This window comes from Anser brachyrhynchus (genome assembly GCF_964034855.1).
Source record: "Anser brachyrhynchus genome assembly, chromosome: 3".
Taxonomy (NCBI): Eukaryota; Metazoa; Chordata; class Aves; order Anseriformes; family Anatidae; genus Anser; species Anser brachyrhynchus.
Genome location: NC_137696.1, coordinates 21,194,000 through 21,220,890, shown reverse-complemented (window position 1 = coordinate 21,220,890; position 26,891 = coordinate 21,194,000). Strand labels below are relative to the sequence as shown.

Sequence of the window (26,891 nt, the reverse complement as noted above, 5' to 3'; positions counted from 1 at the left end):
CAATACCTTACAGACATTGTTATAAGCAAATGCACACACAAAGTTGCCTTAACTATATGTACTAGTAAGAAACTCTACTGCTGTAGCACCCATTACCACCGAAATGAAATCTTGTTTTCATCAGGCATTTTCTTCCCCACTTTCTGCATTTCACAGATTTCATATATGCTTGGGTAACTTCTTTTACACAAAAATTCAATTAATACACTTGAAGCACTTCTCAACACTGTTTTAAATGAAGGCTATGAAGCATGCAAAAGAGCTCTGCAGTCTTCACTGGATATATCAGAATTTTTATGCATATCGCTTATTATTAAAAGTTGGTGAAAATCAAATCCAGCAATGCTATATCATATTATATGAATTATAACATCTAAGAAAAATTGGCTCAGATATTACCATATTCTAACAATGGGTCTAGAAAGTAACTGTTTTAAATTCATGATGTATGTTAGAACAAGCACTTGCTTTTCCCCTGTTGAAAAGGTTCCCCTATTCTTTGAAGTTTGGTATATGCTGGAGAGTTAAATAAAATAGATTTTCTGTAATTTCACCAACAGTCCTGCTTAAAACCATAAAGTTTTGCAGACTTGACGGTTCAGTGGTTAGCACACTTATTGTAAACTTGGGAAAGGGCAGGAAATGAAACAAGGTTAGGCTGTAAGTGCAGCTGAATGGCTCCCATGGTCTCGCTGTTCAGCAGATCCACTTCTGCTGTTTGAATTTCAAGATAAGAGGAAATTGTTCGAAAGAATTTCTGGGATGCGAGCAGCACAAGAGGGAAATTATTTTGCACCTTTGAAAGATGTGACCTTGAGGGCAGTGTTTGGTGCCACTGGAAAAGAGACTGTGCTTGTTGCCAGCAGCTGCGGTGGAGTCCGGCCCGCGCCGCCTGCTTAACGCATCCCCGTCCCTTCTCCAAGTTTATCCAGAAGATGTGCTCAGGCACAGAACGGAAAGGCAAGCACTCGGCTTGCTCATCTCAAGGATTAAAACAACGTCCTTGCCATGGGAACACTATCCACTTCTTACAAAGAAAATTGTTTTGAAGATAAATTCCGGGAGCGACCAGCTCTCCGACCGAGGCTCAGCCCGGCGGGGTCCCGCCGCACGGCAAATGGCGGCCCTGCCGGGCGCCGCGGGGGCGGCCGGGCCGGGCCGGGCCGGGGCGGGGCGGTGAGGCGAGGCGGAGCCTGGGCACGGACCCGGTCCCGGTCCCGCTCCCGGTCCCGGGCCCCGTCGCCTCCTGCTCGGCCGGTGCCGGCTGTGTCTGCCGACAGCGGTGACCCCCTCCCGGGCGGGCCGGAGGCTGCCCCGCTCCCTGCCCGGGCGGCTGCAGCGGATGCCGCGGGTCGCCGGAGGGCAGCCGGGGCCGGCGGCGTCGCCGTCAGCAGCGGCGTTTTCCCGGTAGTTAAGGCGCAGCCGGTCGCTTGGAGCGGGGTAAGTGGGTGAGGTTCTCTGTTTTTTGGTTGAAGAACGGGATTTAATAAATACCGAGTTCTACCTTTGTTTGTTTACCGACGGCGAAGTGGCGAGAAGGGGCTGGGTTTGCGCGGCGTGCCGGGGCGCGGAGCTGTGCGGCTGGGTACGGGCATCCCCCGAGTTCCCAGGACTTTCGCCTTGTTTAAGCAGGGAGCCAGGCCAGCGAGGATTTATTTATTATTTTTTTTTCCGCGTGCTATTTGAAGCAAAATTAACTCCTGGAGCCTTTTCTCATGTTTTCTAGTAATGCAGCTGGTGATGTTAAACTGTGCGTGTGTGCTCGCAGCGTTTGAAGTTATTGGTGCAGAAATTCCTGCTGTATGTTCAGCAGGACACAGGGCTTTGGGAAAACAAACCAGCAGATCCAGCTGAAGAATGTGCCTTGCAGCGCTGGCACGTGTCTGAGCTGGTCAGACTGCACTTAGTGTGTATAAATAAGCCCTCCGTGCAAACTCTGGAGATGCAATTCAAGCATAGTGTAGGTGACAAAGACTGCAGAAAACTTTTGCTTTCTGGTTTTAACTAAGTATTCACGGAGAGGGGTCTCTTCAGTAAAGTTTTGGTTCTTATTTTTTAAAAGATTTAGGTGTTCTGCTATTTGCGACAACTGAGAGCACCTCGTAAATGTGCTAGGAAAAATGCTGACTGGGGTATTTTATTGAAGCACGGTAAAAGTTAGGTTACGAATGTCTGCGCTCGCATTCCTGGTTTGGGATGTTTTCTCACCGATGCGGAGTGCACCAGAAACCTGTTTTTTCTGCAAACAGGACTTAACTTTTTGGGGGAGAATGGTAACGTCTGGATGGGGAAGGGAAAAGAAGTTTTAGAGCTTGAGGCTCTTACATATGAACTGTTCACCTTCCTGTTAGCTCCATTTTCCATGTCTGGAGGTCATGGCTTTTTTACATGTGTAATAAAAGAAGAAGGTTAGCTGAAGGCAAAACATCAAATAGTCTGCTTTATTGCATTGAAAGTGCACCTACGGCAAGAAAATGTTATGAAAAAAAGCTTACCTACTTCCCTGACTATTTGTATGAGTAGCTATATGGAGAGCAGTGCTTAGCACCGCACCATATAACTAGTCTGTAACTAGTTTAGAGCACAGAAGTAGTTCGTACTACTAGAGTTTGGCCAGACCTTACACTTATACGTAACTGATGTTAGAGCTGTACCTTGCACTGTTGGGAAATTCTGGACAGAGGCAGGTCCTCACTTCATGATCTGAGCTGGTTATTCTCCTTCTTCTTCTCTCCTTTTGCACATACACTTATTTTCAATCCCTTCAAAAAATATTGGGGTGTATAAACTTAATGGGAGAGCTTTTGGACGTTGCTACCCAAATCTAGATCTCTAAATAACAAATTAATGCAAGCTCTGAAGTTTATCCGTGCATGAATGTTAACTCTGGCATCGTGCTTTTACACTGTTGGGCAACTGAACTCCACCACAACCGCTCTTTCACTCCTCCTCAGAGGAAGTGGGGGAGAAAACACGATGGAAAAAGGCTCGAGGGTTGAGTTAAGGACAGGGAGATTGCTCACCAATTACTGCCATGGCCAAAACAAACTCAGTATAAGGAGATGAGTATAATTTATTGCCTATCACTAGCAGACTAGAACAGTGAGGAACTAAAAACAACCTACAAACAGCTTTCCCCCATCCACCCTATCTTGCCTTCTCCCCCTGAGCAGCCCAGAGGAATGGGGGCTGCGGTCAGTCCCTAACACTTTGTCTCCGCCGCTCCTTCACGGTCCCTCTCTGCCCCTGCTCCCCGTGGGGTCCCTCCCACGGGATGCCGTCCTTCTGAACTGATCCTGTTGGGGATGCCCACAGGCAGCAGCTCTTCAAGCACTGCTCCAAACATGGGTCCATACCACGGGGTCCACATCTATCTTAGAGGTGCTTTTGGAGAGGAATCCGGATGAGGATTTTTGGGTAAGCGAATTAGGAATCGTACTTTCTGACATGACTGTCATCGGTAGCTATTAAAAATACTTCTATTCAATTAAGCAGTAAGGATTTAATTATGATATGCCTTGTTAGCATGAATGTTCAGGCTTTGTGACAGGGAGAAACAGAATATCCTGCAGTTTAGGAGAGAGTGGGCCTGTCAGAAAATGTTAGCAGTAGCTTCCATGTAGTACTTTTCATGTTAAGAGCTCTGCAAGTTTTATGTGATGTGTTAATCTCTGGGAAGGTACTAGCACTTGTTTATTGGCCACTAAAACATGAGGTATGCTCATGCATAGTATGAGCATGATGTAAATGCTGATGTGTAAATGCTGATGTAAAAACGGACTCTGAATATACCCCCCCATCCCTACATCCATCCTCCCCCCAGGTATACTGTGTGGTTCAGTGAATATGCTAAGTGTAGTATTTCAAATAGCTTCCCTGCTTCTTGTTATTCAGCACTTAGATTTGGGGAAGGAGGTTTTGAAGCATACTTTTTCATCACGTATTTGTTGTGTCATTTCAGCCATGGCTTCCCAGGGACGCTACAAACACTAGCTGAGGACCAGTTTTAAATTTGTTTCTAAACATGGCCTGTTTAACATTTTGATATGCAATCTGTGTGCCAAGGCGTTCAGGACTTTTTTGTTTTGTTTTGGTTTGGTTTTATTTTTCATCCAGAGGGCTGCTTAATTCTAAAATAAGGTTGTTGATTTTAGAGAAATGACACAGCTGTACATGACTGCATTTCTGCTGCTCAGTAGCGTGTTATAAATCCCTGCCTCTGCTCATGGGGAGGAGTTTGGATGTTAAATGAACTACTTGCTGAAGCCCTCTGCAGTTCTGCTGTGACCAGAGCACTTGTGTGAGATGTTTGTGCATTCCTAATGATAACTCGTTTCCCAAACACAGTTTAAGGATGCTTCAGTAAATTCAGTGACATGCCATTAGCTTGGTGACCTGCAGAAGTACTGTAAAAAAAAAACAACAAACATTTATTTTCCCGTCTTTTCCAGGCCAGAGCACTGTGTTATGGTTTAAAGAAAAAAAAAAAAGGGAGGGGGGAACCAACAAAAAAGCCTTCTGTGCAGTAAAATGTCAGCTACTGTCAATAAACAGTTTGCATGAGTCTCTTCTGTGACTGCTCACTGGCTCCCCAAAATCTGCCTGCAGAGCATGAGTTGTGCAGTCGCTATGGCAATGCTGGAGAGGGGACTGGATGGCAGCAGGAACTTCGGCCTCTTCTCCCCTGTTTATCCTCTAATTGGGGTGATTTTTTTTTTGTATAGAGAAGAGAGGCCCCATGGAGGGGTGTGCTGTATAAAGGAGACAAGCAAGCATGTGCATGAAGTGAATTAAAAATGATTTATATATCTCGTCTAAATGGACAATGGGAAGAAGGAAAACAAATGATGAAGAGAATGCTTACTAGTTACCGTACTGATTTGATCAAACTTGTTTTTATGTCTTCTAGGAAAAGAGTTTTTTCTGTTAAAGGTGTTTGCTTTTACTTGGATTACCATTTTGGGGTTCTTATGGCTTAACGCTGTTCTCAGCCAACTTAGTAGAAATACTCCTACCACTTCTGACAGTGGATGCTGTCCTGTTGAATGTTTCCCTTCTGATCACCTGTTTGCCAGCGAGTGGGGCATGAGCATGGGGATGGCCCGTACTGTGTGCTCAGGTATGTACCTGAAGTCCAAGGGTGCACGGAAGTGTGTGCTACCAAAAGCATGTTACTGAGACCTGGCCTTCCCAGCGCCTCTCTGTTCATGGGTACCCTTCCTGAGCCTTCTGAAGGAACCACCTGGGAAGTGAGAACCATTGATGGACCCAAGAGAGATGCTTAGACTTGTTTTGAGTATTGACAGTTGCCATTCTTGTGGCTAGATGATAAATCAGAGCCTTTAATAAAAAGGCTAGATGATAAATCAGAGATTAGCCTTTTTTTTTTTTTTTGTCATTCTCATTACCTTTTAATTGTAAAGTCTGTGGTTTTGGATCTTTCTTAAATACCAGTCCAGAATTGGTGGTGTGGTACAGTGCAAGATACGATCACCTTTCCTCAAAAACAGAAGAGTTCAGTGTAGCTGTGGATTGGGAAAACTTTTTTTTTCTTTATGTTAGAATCCTCATTGTAAGCCTGTGATTCTTGGATGCTTTGTTGGTGGAGATGGGCTTCTTACTGACTTCTTTGTGCTGTTGCAGTCGTTGATCTATGTGTTTTATAATGTATCTGCAGGCTGCAGGAGTATTCCTGTTTTTCTAGAGTGCCAACTTCATGTTAAAGCTGGTGTGCCCTGCAGCCGTGCACTTAGTTGGATCAGTGAGCAAGCTCGTGTGACTCGCCCTGGCTGCGTGACCACAGGAGCAAGGAGGGAGGCTGTGGGCATCGTGGCTTACGGCATACGGGGAGATCAACTTAAGCTGATCACATTATGCTCAAGGGCAGTCATGCATGTGGTTTTGTTGTCTTTTTGAAGCAGCTTTTGCAATTACTTCATGTTTGAATGCTAGGGAAGGTCTGTTAGGGTGGATCCAGGCATGAGGAGTTCATTCACAGCACCTGCTGGTTAAGGTTGGGGTAGTTATTCCATAGGAAAATTGAAAATGCCTTTGAATAGCTTTGCTAAATTTTCATACAACTTCTCTCTTCAACTTGCTGAGCAGGGGAAGTGGAAAAGGAGGCACGGAGCTCTTCTCCCTGGTAACCCGTGATAGGACACAGGGAAATGGCACAAAGCAGTGCCAGGGGAGGTTCAGACGGGACGTTAGGAAACGTGTCTTTACTGTGATGGTCGTCAGACACTGGAACAGGCTTCCTAGGGAGGTGGTTGATGCCCCGTGCCTGTCGGTGTTCAAGGGGCATTTGGATAATGCCCTTATTAATGTGCCTTAATTTTTGGTTAGCCCTGAAGTGGTTGGGCAGTTGGACTCAGTGATCTTTGAAGATTGATAATGCACTTCCAAGTAAATTATTCTGTTCAATATAAACTGGAAGGTTATCACTGTCTAGCCTTGTTTTGTAGTGAGCAAGATGAGCTGCTTCTCTGGGGGAAACCCTCTTCAGTAACAGCCACACAGCCTGTAGTAGATACTAGAGATGAGAATCTGGCAGCACTGTTGCTTTTTTCATTTTATTTTGAAAGCTTGCTGTAGGTATTCCCTCGTGTGTGAATTTACTATTTGTTTGCAGCTTTTTAAGGCATGAGACATGACCCAGAGGTGCAGAGAAGCAGGTGCTCCATTGAGCACCGCTGTACAGAATTTGTCCCGAGTGCTGGATGCTCTTCAGGGACAGCGCATTTGGGCCAATACATGGACTTGACGTTTTAATAACCTAATAACCTCTTACCCTTCTATGTTTGCTGCAATGTTTGCATGTTGGGTGCCTTTTTTCCCCAGCATAGACAATGTCCAGATGTGAGATTTGCTTTATTCCCATTGCAAGTATGAGCCCTGCTGGACACAGGCAGCATTGTGCTGATGCTATTAATCATAGAGTGGCTCGGGTTGGAAGGGACCTTAAAGATCACCTAGTTCCAACCCCCAATTAAGAATGTTAACTTTTTCACACTTGTGTGTGCAGTATCAGCAGCTGTATCTGTCAGCTGTGCGTGACTCAGGACGGAGCAAGTTACTCCTGCCTCGCATGGAGGTTGTGCTCCTGGCGCAAGGAGTTTGGAATCCCACGTGAACAGCTTCTCCCAGCTGCGCCCATGCTCTGCGGAGCCAACGCTGTAAATACAAGTTCACGTTATGCTTTGAAGTCTGTCTGTATTTTTGACTCTTAGGCCAATGACTTATTTTTCTAAAAGTAACGAAATGAGTGATGCAGTGGAAGACTTCACGTATATATCCAAAACGCAAATGAAAGCCAATTTTTCACAGTCAGTTTTGTCATTTGCTTGTGTTTGTTTCACATGTATAGATTGTAGATTTTTTTTTTCTCCATCTAGGAGACATAGAGCAGAGTTAAATAAAAGTGCAGCCATATGTAGTCTCAAAATTTGAGGCAAATCAGCATAAATCAAGCAATGTTTTACATAGAAGGTGTTCTTCATTTTTTTCTTTGTGTAGTTAAGTAATAAACTATATGGTGATAAAGGAATATGGCTGTAAAACTGAGAGATACATTTGCCATATTTTACTTGGATATTACAAGGACTTACAAATGTTTAGGTTATTTTATATACCATATGTGCTTTATTGCTTAAACTGCAGAGAATTTGTACTTCCCTGTGAAACCATTATGCTTTATGGCAAAATGCTTTAAGAGTCGTCTGCGTATTTATACAATAAACAGTAACAACTCATATGGTGTCATTATGGGACAGCTTTACTGCGGCATGCATAGTATGGAGAGTTTTGCATTAGATTTCTAGTTAGCATGTGGAGAGTGGATGATGATGTTCCTGGAAATATCATTTACATGCATTAATGTATGGGGGCCATAGTCTCTCTGGCAGGGCAGAAATAAAACTGCCAGGTGTTGTCCACAAATGGAGCAGCTTGTGCCAAGAGTTCAGCTGGTTTTGAAGGGTTTATTTAACCGTTTTGTTACAGTGTGTGTAGGTATATGTGCATTGCTAAATCTTTTTTTTTTTTTTTTTGAGCTTGAACCAATGTGCAATGTTGATATTTGCCTAGTAAGATCCCACCATGGAAGTAGCACGCCTAAGAGATGTGCTCAGGTGTTACAAAGAGAACTTACTTAAAGACTGTATATAGTCTAATGCTTTTGAAGGCACGATAGTCTCTGGGGCTAGAGAGGTGACAATGAATGTATTTATGTAATTATGCTTCTCTGTGTATTTTGGAATATGAATACACTCTATCAAACATTACCTTCACTTACTATATGTTTTGCAAAAGGGTCTTGTTTCCCTTTTATTCCCTGTTTAACTGACCTCACTCATCTTCAATATTTTTAAAAGGAAAATAAGGAAAAGAAAAACAAACATAAAACCAGGAGGCAATCCTTGGGCAAACCTGTGAAGGCAAGTCAGCTCAGGCTGCGAGCTGCCGTTGTGGGAGCTGTGCTGTGATGGAGACTGTCCTGCAACCAGCCCCTTCATGTTTAAATCCACCTGGATGCGCCTGAAGGTTTTACCTGGTGCCAGAAGCTGGGAAGACCTTGGGACCGAGATGCTCAGGGGGTTCACCAGCAGCTGCATGACCCCCAACGTTTTTCAGCCTGCAGACAGCCCAGGCGGTCTGGGTACTGTGATGTGCTGGGCTGTGGACAGAACTGGCTCACGTGCTGGTTCTTCCCTGCTGTAAGGGGGGTGATGAGAAGCTGCTCCATCGGGGTGGTGGAGACACAACCGGAGGATGTCACCGTCCTCAGCTAGCTGAGGACCAAGGTGTATCTGGATTAAAAATACCATAGTCGATACCTTCAATTGCACCTTGCAGCAAGTAAGTTGTTGTTACCCTTTCGCCGCAGGAACAGATAGCGGCATCCCCCCTGCAAGGCACAGAAGCTGAGTAGTATTTTAGCTGCAGATTTGATCTGGGATTTTAGAAGCAGCAAAGGACCTGGTAATAGCTGCAGCCTATAAAATCTCTCAATAATAGGGTAGGAATCCTCTTCCTTACATCCTTGAGGTATCAAAATGAAGAAGTTACAGCTGCAACTTCTGTTCATTAAATGCTGAGGGACTGAGTTAATTTGCTAAATGCAAGGGTTGTTTTCAGGCAGAACACGATGGGTTGAGCTGAGTCGCAGCTCTTGAGTTCGCTGCAGTCAAATTTAAGATCAGCTGATGTTTCAGCCAGCTTTTTGTTTGTGATTTTAATATTCTAAAAATGGTATTTCCTGTCACATATCTGAAGGACATACCACACGTGCTTGTAATTTAGATGGTATGGGTTGCATAGCGTACGTGGTCAGAGAGATCAATGGCATCTTGCATCGTTTTCCTGTTACCTAAAGTATTTGGGTTATGCTTACCTGGGTCCCAAGGGATCTTTTTGGAGCCAAACGACGTCTATTTTACAGCCTGATTTTAATGCCTTTTAAAGGAGGAATGTGCTAATTCTTAATAAGGAATTTGAAGCACTTTTTAGAACAAAAGAGGACTTGAGAGACAGGATTAATTTATTGTGTCGTACAGATGTAAAAGCATCCGAGAACAAACTACATAAAGTAGGTAAGACTATAAATGTGTGTTTTTCTTTTAAGGACTAGATGAATGGTGCTGCCTGTAACAGAGGAGAGGGTGCATTTCATCATATTAGCATGACATTACAAAAATTGCTTTTAAAGATCCGTTTGGATTTTTTTCTCCACTCCCAGTAGTTGCTTTCGGTAATTAGTGAGCAATAGCAGTGGAATTGCTATCTATTTCAACACTTGCTTCTTGCCTGTGTTTTTTTTTTTGTTTTTAAACACATTCCTGAACAAGTAATAAAAGGTGAAAGCTGCAGTTTTTGACAGGTACATGAATGATACTGTAACTGCAAATGAGAGCTCCATCTGCGAAAGTGTTTCCCTTTGTAGACATTTATTGACTGAGGTTAAGTATATAGCAGTTACATTTCAAACATCTTTATGAGTGTGTTTTGTAACAGAAAAAACATGCTGAATAATCTGCAACATCACATTTTAAAAAGGCTGAATAGCAACAGAGGCTGGAAAAAAATAGTTCAACATCTGGAAATAATAAAGGGCACTGAAAAACTTCACTTGAAATGTGAAAGGGAAATGCACTGGAAAATGAATATTTTTTCCTGTAAACAAGGTTTGCAAATGTTCCTGTTTTATATTTTCTTCCTCTTCTGCACAATCTCAAGTTTTTGTGATTTGCCCCTTCAGTGTTGCAGCAGCGGGACAGGAAGGCTGTGCTTTGTCAGGCTCCCGAGTGCACCGTCACTTCCGTTCAGCTACATCCATGGAGCCCAGGCAGCAAGAAGGTCTCTCAGTCTCCTTGCTCAGCGTGGTTTTTCACCCTCAGTATTTTTCTCTGGCTGGCAGTCACTTACCTTTCATAAATGCCAGATGGGGATGGAGCAAGCCTGAAAACATCGAAACTTCCTGCTTGCAGAAGCAGTCAGTAAATACTGCAGAGGGGACGGAGGAGAAGGCTGTGAAATAGGAAGAAAACATCATGACCAAATATGAGACCAAAGAGCTTTGATTTTTCTTTCCACTGCCACACTTGATTTTGATGAAATAACTGAGTGGGCGAAGGATACAGTAGTAGTTTTGTGTCTGAGCTGTGATTGTCCTTTGTAACTTGTTTGCTCATTTTCTCCTTCTCTTTTTAAGTGGGGAGGAGAATACTTATAAAATAACTAGCATAGTGCAAATATTTTTCTTGAACAAAAAGGTTGAGAGTTCAGAAAAATAATGAAGGACCAAAGGGTCCATGCCAATCCCTTGTTTGTTCAACAGCAGGGTGAGTGTCTTGTGTCAGTTTATGATGCTTTCTTAAAGGCTATAAGCTGGCCAAGAAATAAGGGAGAAGTTTTGAAAAATAATGACTCGTAGGATAAGATTCCACTTGGCTGAAGTTTGTCATCTCTAGAAACAGACAGTTCTCTAAACGCTGCAGATGAGGAATGGCTTTTGTGGTTACATGATTATATGCGTACATCCTTGCTGTGCAATTAAGAAATGGCTTGACTACGGCTGTTTGCGTATGAGGGAGAATGGCTCTAAATTATTGTTATCTAACCGTAATTAACAGAGTAGTATGTGTGCAGGTGGTTTTGTGCACATGAACTCTGCCTTCCTTGTGCTTTCCGGCAAATGCGAACACACTCTAACACAATAAGAATACTGTTTTGCAAATGAACGATGTTTATGTAGGCCCTGTGGTGCTTCATTGTACTGGATTCCTCTGCAGTCAACAGCAATTTATTTCTCACTTCTGCATTAGTCGGGAGCAGTGGGGAGGAGAACTTTGTGGATGACTTATCTTGCATAAGGATACAATGAGCGTTTACATTTCAGTGCATGGTTTAGAACAACAAAGGCAAGACAATTATTTACTGGCTACAGTCTTGCTCAAAGGACATCTAGCTGTGCAATTCACCAAAGTTACTCTGTTTGATAAGTGCATTAATTCGTTTGAAGCCTGGTGCTTTTTCCAGGACACCAGCCAATTCAGTGCTTGGCAGATGCATATGTTGTTACTTACTTGGCTTTGACGTGAGCTTCAACAGCTTGTATCTCCTCCAGATTCTTACAGTCTACCCTTCAACAGGGATGTACTGCTCATCCTTATAGGTAGCTCTTGCTTGTTTATAAGCCATTCCACCCCTCCTCTAACTTTACTGTGATGTCTGATCTCTGAGAGCATAAGTCAGAGGTCTCTGAAGAGAACAGAGACATGTAACACACAAAGTACATTTGGCTGAGTAACAGTTTTAAACTGAAAGAGGGTAAGTTTAGGTTAGATAAAAGAAAGAAATTTTTTACTGTTAGGGTGATAAAGCACCAGGCCAGGTTGCCTGGAGAAACTGTGGATGCCTCATCCGTGGAAGTATTCAAGGCCAGGTTGGTTGGTTGGGGCTTTGAGCAACCTGGTCTAGTGGGTGGCATCTCTACCCATGGCAGGGGGTTGGAACTAGATGATCTTTAAGGTCCCTTCCAATCTAAAACACTCTGTGATTCTATATGATTTGTAAACTGCATGCAAATTTTAAGCTTTGTGTGGTTTGAGTATTGTAAGGGCTGGGTTTCTTGGTTTTGTCTTTCAATAGAATTGATTTCTGATTGTGTCTGTTCTTTCTTTATAGATGCTTTGAGGGTGATATATCTGCGAGTGCTTCAGGTTTCTCTTACAAGATGTGTTCCACAAATCCAACCAATTGGGTTACCTTCGATGACGAGCCACTCTTCCAGTCACCTCAGAAACTGGTTGATAATCACAGCAGTTGTAAAGCAAATGGCCTTAAACTCAACCTTTCTAACGTGCATGAATCTTCAAGTCGATCATCTTCTACAGGCAGCACTCCACTCTCGTCTCCTGTAGTTGACTTCTACCTAAGCCCTGGGCCCCCCACTAACTCTCCACTGACCACACCAACCAGAGACTACCCAGGCAATCCGTGCATCCAGAACCCTGGGATTCATATCCTGTATCCTATTCCTGAATGGCCATCAAATGTTAACCTTCCATCACCTGGGGTTTGCTCTTCCCTCGCCTTGCAGAAATCCAGCAGCCTTCCTTTGACTAACGACAATCCAGTTAAGACTTCGTTCTCCAAATCAACAGATGAGGGAAACCCTGATCTGCAAGGAGGCTGTGACAAGTCAGGAGAGTCGTTGACACTGGGGCGCTTCCCCCACTTCCAGAGTGACTGTGGCTTTTCCAGTCCCTTTTGGAGGGAAGGGTGCGCACTCAGCACATCACCAGCTAATGTTAACACATGCAGGAAGGACAAAGCGATTAACAAAGGCATTTGTCATTCTAAAGAAAAAGAGGTTTACCATGATCAGAAGAGCCTTAACCAGGGCTCCTTCAGCTACATCTGTGAGAGGCTTGAACACCTGCAGGCTGATGGCTCTGACACTGTGGGAAGCTTACCCATTTCCAGTGCTCACGTGTGGCACAAGCAGTCCCCAACTGTTCCTCACGGCCTGTTCAGGAGCCGGAAAGCTGATGGATGGCCGTTCATGCTGCGCATTCCTGAAAAGAAGAACATGATGTCATCTCGGCAATGGGGTCCTATTTACCTGAGGGTTCTTGCAGGAGGTGTGTTGCAGATGTACTATGAAAAGGGCCTTGAGAAACCTTTCAGAGAATTCCAGCTGCAGCCACACTGTAAGCTATCCGAACCCAAACTAGAGAGCTATAATGTTTCAGGAAAAATCCATACAGTGAAGATTGAGTGTGTCTCTTACACAGAGAAAAGGAAGTATCATCCCAAAGTAGAAGTGATCCATGAGCCGGAGGTAGAGCAGATGTTAAAGTTAGGAACCACGGATTATAATGACTTCACTGATTTCATTGTAACAGTTGAGGAAGAGCTTATGAAACTTCCTACCGTTTCTAAGCAAAGGAGAAATTATGAAGAACAAGAAATGACTCTAGAAATAGTGGATAACTTCTGGGGGAAAATCACTAAAGCAGAAGGAAAGCTTGTAGAAAGTGCTGTCATCACACACATTTATTGTTTGTGTTTTGTGAATGGAAGTACTGACTGCTTTCTAGCTCTGAACGACCTGGAACTCCAGAAGAGGGATGAGCATTACTTTGAGAAGGATGTGGAGAAGAAATGGATCAACATTCTTGATTGCTATTTCCATAGCTGTGTCAAAACGCAGGAATTTGAGCAATCACGAATTATTAAGTTTATACCCCCTGATGCCTATAGGCTGGAGCTAATGCGTTTCAGGACACAGTACCATGGAGAAGACCTTCCGTTTTCTGTGAAGGCTGCAGTAGTGGTTCAGGGGGCATATGTAGAACTTCAGGCTTTTATAAATATGTCTTCAGCTACAACACGTTTACCCTCTGTGAAATACTGTGAAAATGTTATGATACGCTTTCCAGTTCCTGTTCAGTGGATCAAAGCACTTTGGACCATGAACCTCCAAAGGCAGAAGTCCCTAAAAGCAAAAATGAATCGAAGAACATGCCTTGGTTCTTTACATGAGATTGAATCTGATCCCGTAATACAAGTCTCGGTTGGAACAGCGAAATACGAAAGTGCCTACAGGGCTGTTGTGTGGAAGATAGACAGGCTTCCAGATAAAAACTCAAGTAAATAATTTGCGCTATAAATTGATGGGTTTGGGTGCACGTCTTCTCAGGACTTTGCCCTGTTTTTATGCTTCTGTGCCTCCATCAGCTTCAGTACTTCTGATTTGTGTCTATATTGGTGGTATTGGGGGAAGCTGGACTAACCTTTCAGAAAAAATAGCCTTTTTTTTTTTTTCAAGGGCATTTTCCTAATTCAATGGAGGCAGATGTATTACTGTCACTAATCTTAAGGGTGCAGTAGTGTGGAAGTGGATCTCATCGTTCTGAGTAAACCTCAAGCCTATAGTAAAAAATAGATGGGAGGGTTTATGCTTCACAGGTTTGTGCTGGACAGTGCAGGGATGGGAAGCAAATGCTGGTAGATGAAATGACTTGTTCACCCAGTGTCATACAGTTAATAGGAAAGGTGGTACTGGAACTGTTGTGTCCTGAATTTCTAGCATCTTTCAAAAAATGGTGGGTATGATATATAATTAGAAGGTGCTGTGGTCATACTTGTAGCAACTTGGCTGTGCTTCTGCAAAGGCTGTTATCTATTGCCTCTTTATGGGTTTGTGTATTGAGATGGTATGTTCTTGGCAATAACTGCACTGCCAAAAATGCCTCCCACTTTATTCCTGTTTCTCTGTGGTGCTAATACCTCTCTAGATACTTGCTGCTGTAAAGCCAGTTAAGTTTATAGTCATGCACATGGGAATTGTTAATTTTTCTCTAAGCAAAATAGTTGGTTTATATTAACTGAGGGAAAGACAATTTTGGAGGGCAGGAAAATATAAATATATGGTTTTAAAATTCCTGTTTTCAATCATGTTTAATCATGTTCAATCATTACTAGGCCACGTCATCTTTTTCTAAAGGCATGCAAGATCTTGACAAAAGTATCACTCTGGTTTAAGATCTGTAGGGTGAAGGCGCTTGAACCTTTTCGTGGATAGGCATTTTATGTATGTGAGACTTTGGGGATCTGTGTGAGACAAGGGCATCTATTAAGGTATTTGCCTAAAACATCTGCAAAATCTGTACTTTTAAAAAGGCAGTAGGTGCGTAGTATTTACAAATAGCTTGGGCTAGTCTTGTAACATCCTGACTGTCTGGACAAACTACCACTTTAAAATGTCCAGAAGAGATTCAGTCTTTGAATTCCTGGTTTCAGGTATGCTCGTACTAATCTGACATGTCCACTCACTACCTCTGACAGCTAGACGTGTGAGCAGGTGAGACTTTGCATTCAAAGCAATTAAAACCCCCCCCCTCCCCAACAAGCAAACAAAACCTCCTGTGGATTACTTTCTTCTCATTTTTAACTACCTGTAAATTATATTAAATCTGCTTGGTAGTTTAATTAAGATTTTTTTTTTACAGTTTCATATTTGAATACTTCTGATTGTTGCTTATGTCACTGAAGTGTCAGATTGAAAGAAAAACTGAAGCAGGAGCAAATGAAAAAGGAATACTATCCTGAGCCTACGTATGAACTAGATTGCTTTTGGTATTAAAATGCCATTCCAAAGAGTCTGGCATCAACATGCTAATGTGGTGTTTGTGAGAGTATGAATTACTACTGCATGCCTGCTGGCAGAGTACAGTGAATCTTTTTACTAATGATGCTACATGGAAGTAGCAGTGCCTTCCGTGTTGTACATTGGGTCTTGTTTAGGCGATGAGGTCTTTTGAACCTTGAGCAATTTTGCCTTTCAGTTTCTATTGATCTGCACAGTGCGAGAGAGGGCACAAATGCTGCAGTGGTCAGATTGAGAAAGGACATTGTGTTAACACCATCTTGGTTCTTCCCCTTCCTTTGCTTTGGAAGAAGCTGTGGTTGGCCTTTAGCTATGGCCAATGCCATACGTTTTTTCCTGGTTCCCCCCAAATTGTTGGTTATTTGGAGAAGAGCCCTCTACTTTGCATGCTGCTTGCTACCTTGGTATGTCATGTTCAGCTCAGTGGTGGGGGGCAGAAGAGGCGCAGCAGCAGTGGCTGGACTAATGCAAGGCTGGAGGCTGAGCCAGAAGTGATGGTGGGGGTGTGCTTTCTCAAGACTTATGGGACTGCCTGTGTGGGTTGCTTTTAATATTTTTTGCTCTTTAAGTACTGAAGGGCTGCAGTGAGGTCTCCCTGGAGCCTTCTCTTCTCCAAACTGAACATCCCCCAGCTCTCTGAGCCTCTCTTCATAGGAGAGGTGCTCCAGCCCTCTAAACATCTTTATGGCCCTCCTCTGGACCCAGGACGCAGTTAGCCTTCTGGGCTGCAAGTGCTCACTGCAGGCTCATGTCAATCTTTTTGTCCACCAGAACCCCCAGGTCCTTCTCTGCAGGGCTGCTCTCAATGACCTCTTCTCCCAGTCTGTACTCATGTCTGGGATCACCCTCACCCAGGCGCAGCACCTTGCACTTGGACTTATTGAACCTCTTTAGGTTCACATGGGCCCAATTCTCAAGCTTGTCCTTGTCCATTTGGATGGCGTCCTTTCCTTCTGTTGTATCGACCGCACCACTCAGCGTGGTGTCATCTGCAAACTTGCTGAGGGTGCACTTGATCCCACTGTCAATGTCGTTGCTAAAGATATTAAACAGCACCAGTCCTGAGTTGGACTCCTGAGGGATACCACTAGTCACCAGCCTTCACCTGGACACGGAGCCATTGGTTATAACTCTCTGGTTACAGCCATCCAGTCAATTCCTTATCTACCAAATAGTCTACCCTTCAAATCCATCTCTCTCCAGTTTAGAGAGAAGGATATTGTGTGGTGCTGTGTCAAAGGCCTTACAGAAGTCCAGGTAGGTGACATGGGTTGGTCTTCCCTTGCCGACTGATGCAGTCACTCCATCACAGAAGGCCACCAGATTGGTCATGCATGATTTGCCCTTGGTGAAGCCATGCAGGCTGTCTTGGATCACCTCCTTGTCCTGCACGTGCCTTAACATTGCTTCCAGGAGGATCTGTTCTGTGATCTTGCCAGGCACAGAGGTGAGGCTCATCAGTCTGTAGTTCCCTGGGTTTTCCTTTCCGCCCTTGTTAAAAATGGGAGTGATGTTTCCTTTTTCCAGCCACCAGGGACTTCACCTGACTGCCAGGACTTTCCAAATATGATGGAGAAAGGCTTCGCAACTACTTCAGCCAGCTCCTTCAGAACCTTGGGTTGTATGTCATTGGGCCCCATAGACTTGTACCTGTTCAGTGTCATCAGGTGGTCTTGAACCTGCTCTTCATTTACAGTGGGAAGGACTTTGCTCCCCCAGCCACAGCCTAGAGGTTCAGGGACTCGAGATATGAGAAGGCTGACTGGCAGTGAGGTGAAGAACCTGTTGAGTACCTCAGCCTCCTCCATGATTGTTGTTACCAGTTCTCCCTTCTCATTTACCAGTGGGGGTACACTCTCCTTGGTCTTTCTTTTCTGGCCAATGTACCTATAGAATCCCTTCCTGTTATTTTTGCGTAATAAGCCCAGCCAGCTTGCTGTCCAGAGCACTCTTTCCCCACCTGGCCAGGTGTGTCTGAGATCACAGAACCCCAAACCCTGAGCCTGGCACCAGCCACATAGCCAGTCGTTCACCTATCTGTTCATCTCCTTCTTGGGTCCCAGTCTGCCGCTGGGAGGACAGAGGAGAGCGCAGTTCATTCGTCTTAAGATTTGTTGTGCACAATTAAACTCAGATTTATGTTGTTTGAAAGTAAGAACTACTTTTTTTTTTTTTTGGTGGCATTCTACAGTAGCTTAAACTTCTGATGGTTGAATAATTCCTCTGGCTGATATCTGAAAAATCATCTATATCCTTGAAGTGCTCATGTGTTTGAGGAAACATTTCAGTAGAATTACTGCCTGGTCAATTTTAAAAGCCTTTAACCAAATATTCTGCACACATTTAAGCTTTCAAAAATAAAACTGTCCTAAGTTGTGGCAAAAATCTTAAGACAGTCAAACTAATAGAAATATGTAAACATTCATAATACTTTTATTGGAAGGAGAAAAAATATGCTGAGGCTTTTGCTTTCAAAAGGCCTTTATTCAAGGCTTAGAAAAAATAAGGGGAGGGAGAGGGGAAGGAAAGGTTATCTATTGTTTATAGATTGAAATATGTTAGTATCCACGGGATCTTTTAAACTGCTTCCTTGGAAGAGTGCTGGCCATGCCAAGTCTATGTCAGCTGTGAGATACCCCAGATTTTTAAAAGCTGTCTGTGCTTATTCAGATACATAAATGGAGAGTTTGGAGCCTGAGTGTTAGTATTAATTAAAAAAAAAAAAAAAAGTTTAAAAGGCTTGGAGTTTGAAGAATTGCTCAAATGAAGTTTCTGCAAATGGTGTGAATATATACTTTGTGAAAGCAGGGCTTACAATGTTCTGCACTTACATATATAATGATTTCAGCACAGTATTGCCTCCAGTCTTTGCGCTGGAGAAGCTACGCATGTGTGCTGCCTGGGGGAGCTGGGGAGACATTAGTCTTATAATCACTACGTTTTAATCTCTTGCTGTGCAAATTTGCACCCTGTGGTGTTTCCTGCAGTGCCACCTCAGATAAGGTTGCTTGAATGCTACTCATACGGGTGATTGAGTGCTAAATAGTGTGAGTAAAGGCAGCAAAGTTAGGTTATTAATTTTTTGTGAAGTGCTGTCTGAATGCTAGGTGATGGTTTGAATTTCATTTAATAGCATGGTGGGATTTTTTGTTGTTTGTTCTTCAAAGGAAGGGAGCAAGAATTCAGAACATCTTTGGGTTTGCCAGATCGTCACATGTAAAATAGGGAAAGACTTAGGTGTCTCAATTCCAAAAAGTTGTAACAAGTTGCCTAGACACCTAAGACTCGTGTTTTCTGTCTCCTAAGGTAGCCATTAAAAGCTCAGTTATCTCCCTAAATTGTCCAGTTACCTTTCAGGAGTGATTCAGTTCCATCAGGCCAGATGGTCAATGTCTCCACCATGCCTGAAAGGGTACATTTTGGATAGCTAGCTAGCCTTGCGTCTGCGTAATATGCTAACAATAAAGCTCATGTATTAGCTTTCACTGGGCAACCGTAAAGACGTATACCCTGCCTGCTGTACCTGCTGTAGCCAACTCGTCTTTCTGCATTTTCTTTGGTTCTGGCCACCATCTCACTTATTCAGCATTGCTGGCTTTGTTGTCGTTGATGTTGGTTGTTTGTTTTGGAAAAAAAGTCTTACACATGCAACCTCTCTTTCTTCTAACTCCAATGTAGCGCAAGGCTGGGAAGCAATAGTTTTGTGGAGCAGAGGTAACAAACACTATCTGGTTTTAGGAGAAAACTAAGGCAATGCTCACCATCTCTTGAAGCGTTGGGTAGTCATGTTGTTGTCTGACAGCTGGTGGGAAGGGGTTGCTACATGCTCCTACCATGGCCCTGTGGTGGGCAGAGGAACTTGTTTGCAAGTGAAGGGGTGAGTGCCTCTGGCATTGGTCTTGTGCAGGAGGTAGGTGGGCTGGGAGGAGTTCTGTGTTTTGGGGGTAGCTAAAAGGGTCCAGGGGAGGCTGCTCCAGAGGACCCAGGGCAGTAGCCTGATCCAGATCCCAAAACTATCATCTCTGCTTTTACAGGCTACCTCTGAGGGGAAAGAAAGGGTCCAGAATTTACCAGATCCCAACACTGAGACATTGAGTGCTCTGCCTCTCACAGTGTACGTTAGCTGGAATGTGAGCCCAGAGGGCTTTTTAAGTGTTAGGTGATACCTGAACCATAACTATGCCATGTCTAACAGAGACCCTCTAGCAGCAGGCCATGAGGAATGGCTCATTTATGCCTTCATCTGGAATCAAGCGGGCATCTGCCGTGAGACATCTACCATCAGATAGCTCTCCAGGAGGATGCCAAGCAATTTTGTGGTTTCCCATTCTTGGAAGACAAAATACTTTTCCAAACAATTCCCATCACTACTCATTTCTTCATAGGCCTCCCTCCCACAGCAGGAAGATGCTGAATTTGATCGCCAAAAGTCCCTAGATGTGTACACCCTTTTCCTTCTACCACAAAGGGACTCCAAACAAGATGCTGCTGGACAAAACCTTTCTCCTCAGATCCTTGGTCAGCCATAGCCCTAGAGGCTGAGAGAAACCCTCTTCTTACCATGTGCCATCTAGTGTTACGACTGCTACTATTTTGCCTAGGGTCGAGTTGCTGCCTCTGCAGTGTGACGCACACTTTTGTAATGAAACCTGGGGGATTTCATAGCCAGTGGCTGATACTCTCCCATGGTGCAAGACAACATCTGCTGTGTATATAGAATTATTTTCTGAAATCTGGTTCAGATCTCTTAACATTAAAAATAGTTACAGAAGAAACATTTAGGATAAGGACTGAATGCTGTATATGCTGGAAGCAAGCCTGCAGTGGATGCTTGTAAACCAGCCACTTAGAGAGTCCAAACAGTGCAGGAATGCACTTGTCCAGTGGCAGACATAGTCCTGTCTGAAGTGGTGGCTGCAACAATGCTGCTGTGTTTGTGTGGCTTTGGGTGAACCGACAGAAAAACACTTGCAGTCAGCAAATATCTCTTAGATTGTTGATTATTGTTATTATATGTGGAGGAGAAAAAGAGTTAGAGATTCTGTCCCCCCCACACCATCTGAAGTTCAGGGGCTGACAGTCCAAAGGAGATTTCTCGTTCCTTTTTCCCCGTTCCTCACCATTTCTTCCAGGCAGTCAGATTTTAACTGTCGTTGAACAAAGGAAGGGAGAGAGAGGGGATTTTTAATTATATTAATAATACTTTAGTAGCCAATACAAAAAAGTAAAAAGGTTGTTTTAGTGAGTATGTTTAAGACAAACATGAATTTCATGCTCTTTAACCCTGGATTGTTGGGAGCCTTTTGACTTCCTTCCAGAGTTGGGATGAAATCTGGAGGGCAGTTTATCGAATTAAACTTTGTTCTGATGAACTCAGGGACCAGTATATTTGACAGAACTCTATCCATCAAAAGCGATCAAAATTACTTTCTAAAATTGCAAACGGCCTGGCTTGGGCAGGTTTTGAGGCAGGTTGTGGGGGAAATTCAGACAAGGTGCTGCTGCATATGTAGCTTCCACCTGCCGTGCAAGAGGATGTGCCCAGCCCAAGACTCCTAGGAGCACTGGAGATGATGTGGCTGCTGTAGGGAAACTGCTGCGGGTTCAGCTACTTCTTATGGAAGGACTTTATTATTATTATTTTTTGTCTTGTCAAATGCCTGTGAGCATTTGAATATGGAACGTTACATGGATGATTCCTATGGGATAGATAAAGCTCGGTGTATGTTAGCCCCATCGTTAGCATTTTCTTCATTTGGATGCGAAATTGATTCCTGCCACTGGAGAAAGTAAGAATGGGACACTTTTGCCTGAACTTTGAGGTGCCATTTAATATAATGGATAAAAAATATATTCTGCCAGGCTTGCCTTCAGCAAAATATGGCCAATCCTTTCTCTGCCTTTCTTTGCCTGCAGCCAAATGGTAGTTTGTTGTTTATGCTGATGCTTAAAATCCTGGAGAGGAGGGGAAACACGAAATTGCTACTTTTTTGCCCTAAAGAATTTGGAGATGCAGATGCGATAGAAAGGGCTTTTCGTTCTATTATACTGCTTTCATGCAGTGATTCTGCTGATGTTTCTTTGGAAGGCAAGCGTTTCACCCTGGTGTTCCTGTGGGCCAGGTGAAGGAGCAATGGTTTTCCATGCCATTTCCACATTATAACGGGACAGTTACTTCAGCAGTATTTTCTTTTAGAAGAAGCAGGGTTATGTTCTTTTCCCAAAGCAGAAACAAAGCTAGGAAGGGAATCCAGCTAGCCTGTATCTTGGCAGCTGGGATGTACCTTGTTTGAGCTTTAGTCTGAGCCATACCTTTATCTTCCTGCTATAGACAGACTGTAATAAATGATGTTACACAAGATAGTGCTAGCTCTTGAAAGGAACACCCTACAAGTGTTGGAAAAATTGGAAAAAGTGTAGGAAAATTCCTACAGCAGAGAGCCCTGGCTGTACACAGGGAGGTATCTCTGTCTTGGCTAAGCTGGGGTCTTCCAGTTTTTATTTTTCTGTAACAGTAAAGTAAGAAATATATTCTGAAGTGAAAACTGAGATTCTTTCCTAATAGTCTGAATTTAGCAGCCATTTCCCTACATTTGTACTACTCTTTTCTTAATCAGAAGCTGAGAGGATCTACTAAATCACTTGTAAATTAATTTGTAAAACCACAATCATTGTGGAAAGTGTGCTGAAGTAGAAAAGATGATAGAATAATGTACTATGTAACAGCTATGCATTAATAAAAGATAGAGCTGTGGTCTTCTGCCAGCAGACTAACCATGCGTTATGAACAAAGCAAAAATAATTAACTGATTTTGTGTGTGTTTGTTGTTTTTTATGTTTTCCAAGGTTCAGATCATCCACACAGCCTGTCTTACAAACTCGAGCTTGGATCAGACCAGGAAATACCTTCTGACTGGTACCCATTTGCTACTGTACAGTTTGTCATTCATGATACCTGTGCATCAGGAACAGAAGTCAAGTCACTGGGCTTAGAGAGTGATGTGCAGCCGCAGAAACATGTGATTCAGAAAGCTTTTTACAATTGCCAGGTATCCGGGGCTGTTTTTCCAATTTTTTCCTTCTCTTCCCCTACCCCACTCCCTCCATACGGTATTTACAGAGCAAATCTGCTTTGTATTCTAACCATATCTTGCATGTGCTTGTGATAATGACTTCAAGCAAAAGAATCATTAAAAAATAATTCCTTGTCTCATCAAAGATGATGCTGGAAGACAAATGCAGCCTTATTTTTCCTCGGTGAGCTATATTTGGGAGTAGTGGTTTTGAAATCTGTTCAGTCTGGAAATGTTTTGATTCTGCGTCAAAGCTCCTATTTGTGCCATTGCTGCAAATCACACTTTTAGTGCCCCCCATTGTTTGCTAATTCTACCTGTTTTTTGTTTTCTAACTACAGGTTGAAATTGAAAAGAAGTGGATTAGGCTTGATGGAGAAGATCCAGATAAGGCTGGCAACTGCTTAATGCAGTGAAGGAGAACCGCGCGCGTCATCACCATGATATTAGTAGGAATCAATTCACATTGGAAATTCTATTGTTAGAAAAAGCGCATTGATCGTGTTTATCCTAAACTAGGTCATCAAATATATTTTTAAGTGCTTTTGGGTTTGTTGCTGCAAATCAGCACTCATTTGATTGGCTTGTGTTCAAGTCAGGTTCCTGTCGTGGGAAAAACAGGATGAGCAAGGTCTGCTTGTAAAGATTTGCAGGATGCGAGCACTTACTTGACTGATTGTAATATATTTTTTTTCCTGTTGCATATCTCTGACTTGGGAATGATCTCATAGTCCATATCGAAACCTAATGACACTGCTCAAAGAGTTCATGTCACTTGGACATACAATGCTCAGCAGTACAAATTGCCAGAGCTCTTATGCGCAGACCAGCATATGTGTAAGGTCCAGCAGGACCAATTACAGTTTTTTTTAGTGGCGTTTGAAAACCTATGTCCCCCGTGTTTTTGTTCTCCTTAATTTATGTGAACAAAACAAGCTGTAATATTATTCTCTATGAGAGCCTCAACTAATGAGTTATAAACTGGGTGATTTCATTGGTAAAATGGGAAAAGTTCCTCAGCAATAATATTCCTCATTTTTCTGTGGCAGCGAGTGTTTCCTCCCCAGCACTTTTACAGGTTCACTCAAAGTAATCTCTTGGGCAAAAAAAAAAGAACATATGGCAGATGTGATTAAAATGTTTGTGCCAGCATCAGGCTTTTTTTTTCCATTGTTGCAGCAAGTGAGGGGGCATATTCTCATCATGCGTAAAACGGTCCACTCCTATTTCATTTGATGAAGCTTTGATAATTTGCATCAGCCCACAGGCTGAAAAAATGGTGAGTTGCTACTGATTGTGCCTTTAGGATTTAGGGTCCAGATGTTGGTTTGGAAACTGCAGAAGCTGCTGCATTGCTGCTTTGAAGAACTTCAAGACAGAGGGCATTTTTTTTTTTTTCATGCATGGAAAGTGAGGTATTTTCATCATGCTGCTGGCTCTAATGGCATTTTTGAGGGGAAACAATGCAGGAATAGACTATTGCAAGGGAATTGAAAGTGTGACATTTTAGCAGGTAGCTACTAACCCTATATTAATGTGTTAACTTCCTATTATTGTAATTTAGGAAAGTTTTTTAGCATTTCCACATAGCCATTATCCCCTTAGTCATTTTATGCAGGCTGTAATTCCAGCTCTGTTAAAAAAATCTGATAAATTAAAAAAATACTTGTGATAATTTTTTTCCTGCAGTTTTCCTAAAATTATCCTTACTTCAAACTGAAATTATTGGAGAATAAAAATACAGTAATACACTAAGTCTTACTTTATATTTTGCCACAGCTTGTAACTGTTTATATGAGCACTGTGTAAAAATACAGATAAATGTTATTCCCTGAAAGTAGAAAAATGTGGGATATGTACTGAGAAAATTACCAGTCTGAGGAAACAGAAGGCCATAATATGAACATAGTTCACCATAATAAACTTTTCCACCCGTTTGGAAGCTGAGAATGAAATGCATAATAGATTCTATAGTAAGTCCTGGGGGCAGGTTTTTATGGGTATTACATTGCCAAAGCCCCAAATAGACTATTATGGTATTTTGTCTTCTCTATATATCCTTTTTATTAGCAGGTTATATTATCATAAATCTAAGCAGAAATTTGAGTACAGTAGGTATCCAAATATGTCTCAGATGCGGCATCCTCCATCCCTGTTCTGACTTTAGTAGCCATTAGCACCTTCAAGTCATGTTTGGTTTGTTTTTATTCACATTCAATTTCAGTTTGTTTACTTCTCAGCTGAACTGAGTGGCACAGTGAATAGTAGGGCAAAATGTTCATGCTTGGCATCACAGCAGAGCTCTGCAATTCACTTAAATCCGTAGTTATACCAGAGCTGTAAAGCAGCATTTTAATTCATCTTTCTTGGTAGTGAGTCCACATTGTATCTGGTATGGTGCAAATGATCATTCAGCCTTACTGAACTCGTTAACATAAAAAGATCAAGCTACAACTTTATCTGTGTAGCACAATCTTGGATTTCCATCTGAGGCTTGCCAGACTCTCTGTTACTTTAATAAGAATTGGATCGGTATCACAGGGAATCCATTCCACAGAAATACTCCTGTATTGGAAGAAAGTTACTCTGTTTAATGCATAGCTTTCAATTTAAACCTGACAATTAGGGAAGCCTAAGGCTGAATAATTACCCTGTTCAGATTCAAACTGCTGTTTGTATACCTTGCTGTCAGAATATTTAAAAATATGAAGCACTTTAATGAAAGAAAGTTTGGATTGTCTGACTTCCCCCCATCAATTCTAACTTCCTATTCTACTGCAACCTGCTAAAGCAGAAACACCCTGGCTTCTCCTTTGTAATATTTCTTCTGCATTCTCTGATGCCATTGAGTATAACCAATTGAATGAACATTCTCTGTGTTTAAGACTTATTTGCTAACATTTTCTATGAACACTATAGCAGGTGATAGTGAGTAAATATACTGGTTTTTATTCTTTAGAAATCTGGGCAGTAAGTCATCTAACTGTATTCTGGGAGATGAGGAACAGTTGCTAAAATGCGTGCTCAGTGTCCAGCTGGCAGAAGGACTGGGGCTTTAAATAGCCCATGAGGTACATTGGCATCATATGAGGAACCAGGTTTCACACATATCTGTTCTCTGCATGTCCACAGCTAGCACCTGCACTCACTGAAAGTCTTCCAACTGCTTAGGTCACATACGATGCTGACACTTCACTAACATTTACTGCAGGGCAGTATTTAGATATTATCTGTATTTCCTTCACAAAGGAGAAGCACAGTTGGTGTGTTCTAAATTTTAAGTGTAAATCAATGAGAACGGCTATTTTCAAAGTGTTTATTTACAAAGCGTTGTATTTGCTCAAACTGACAAACTTTTTTTGCATTAATCTTTCTTATACTAGTTGTGTTAGTGTAGGTAAATTGTATTTGATGTAATTTTGGATTCAAACACCCATTGAAGTCAATGGAAGTCTTTTAACTGACAAAATGGGATCTGCATCAAAGCCTTTAAGAATAAAGGAGAGTGGGGAAAAAAAGAAGAAAGGAAGAATAGTTATAACGGGCAGGAAAAAAAAACCACTGTAGAAGATTCTTGATGCTAGTAAATAAGCAATCTTCAATGCTTGCTTACTGCAACCAGAAGAGAGCACAAAAACGAGGACAGGAGGTGTTACTGGATGTCAAAGCTGAAGCCTTGCAGTGACTGGGAATGATGTTCTGGCTGCCTTTGTGCAGCAGCTCTTGAGAAATGAGGATGATGGTGCACTCTATTGAACGTGATGCCAAGCCATGGTCATCCTTATGCTCTGTGCTTTTTTCCAGACTCCATATTAGTTGTCCAGAAGTACTCTGCATCTGAAAACGTGTGTTCACATGTTGCATTTAGCTGCATTTATTTTACTTGACAGACTTCTTAGCTGCCGTATTGGTGTCCACATCATTTTACATTTATTTGTCTTTTTGTTGACTAAACACAGTAATTAACTGCTGCAGTTAGTAATTCTTAGCTGTAATTTTGATAACTCTGAAGCAGTGCTGTTATTCTTAATGGAAAATATTTTATTTTTGTCTGTATAAATATAAGCAGATCATGCTGATGATCTTGTAATAACACTTTGTAGATTACATATTGATTAGAAAAATAAAATTGTATTTCAAACTAG

General features: G+C 42.5%; 1 protein-coding gene across 3 annotated transcripts; it reads left to right on the top strand.

The window, feature by feature from the left end:
- The first annotated feature begins 384 nt into the window (after window positions 1-384).
- Window positions 385-26,891, top strand: STON1 (stonin 1). 3 transcript variants are annotated; one of them, XM_080585015.1, is made up of 4 exons: window positions 385-1,440; window positions 12,184-14,153; window positions 22,520-22,722; window positions 23,088-26,891. In XM_080585015.1, exons 2-4 carry the CDS (start codon window positions 12,233-12,235, stop codon window positions 23,160-23,162), a joined length of 2,199 nt encoding a protein of 732 aa, XP_080441141.1. In that variant the 5' UTR covers window positions 385-1,440; window positions 12,184-12,232; the 3' UTR covers window positions 23,163-26,891. The 3 variants fall into 3 exon arrangements, with proteins under 3 accessions (XP_080441141.1, XP_080441140.1, XP_080441142.1); XM_080585014.1 differs by lacking the exon at window positions 385-1,440 and adding an exon at window positions 2,478-3,417; XM_080585016.1 differs by lacking the exon at window positions 385-1,440 and adding an exon at window positions 9,877-10,838.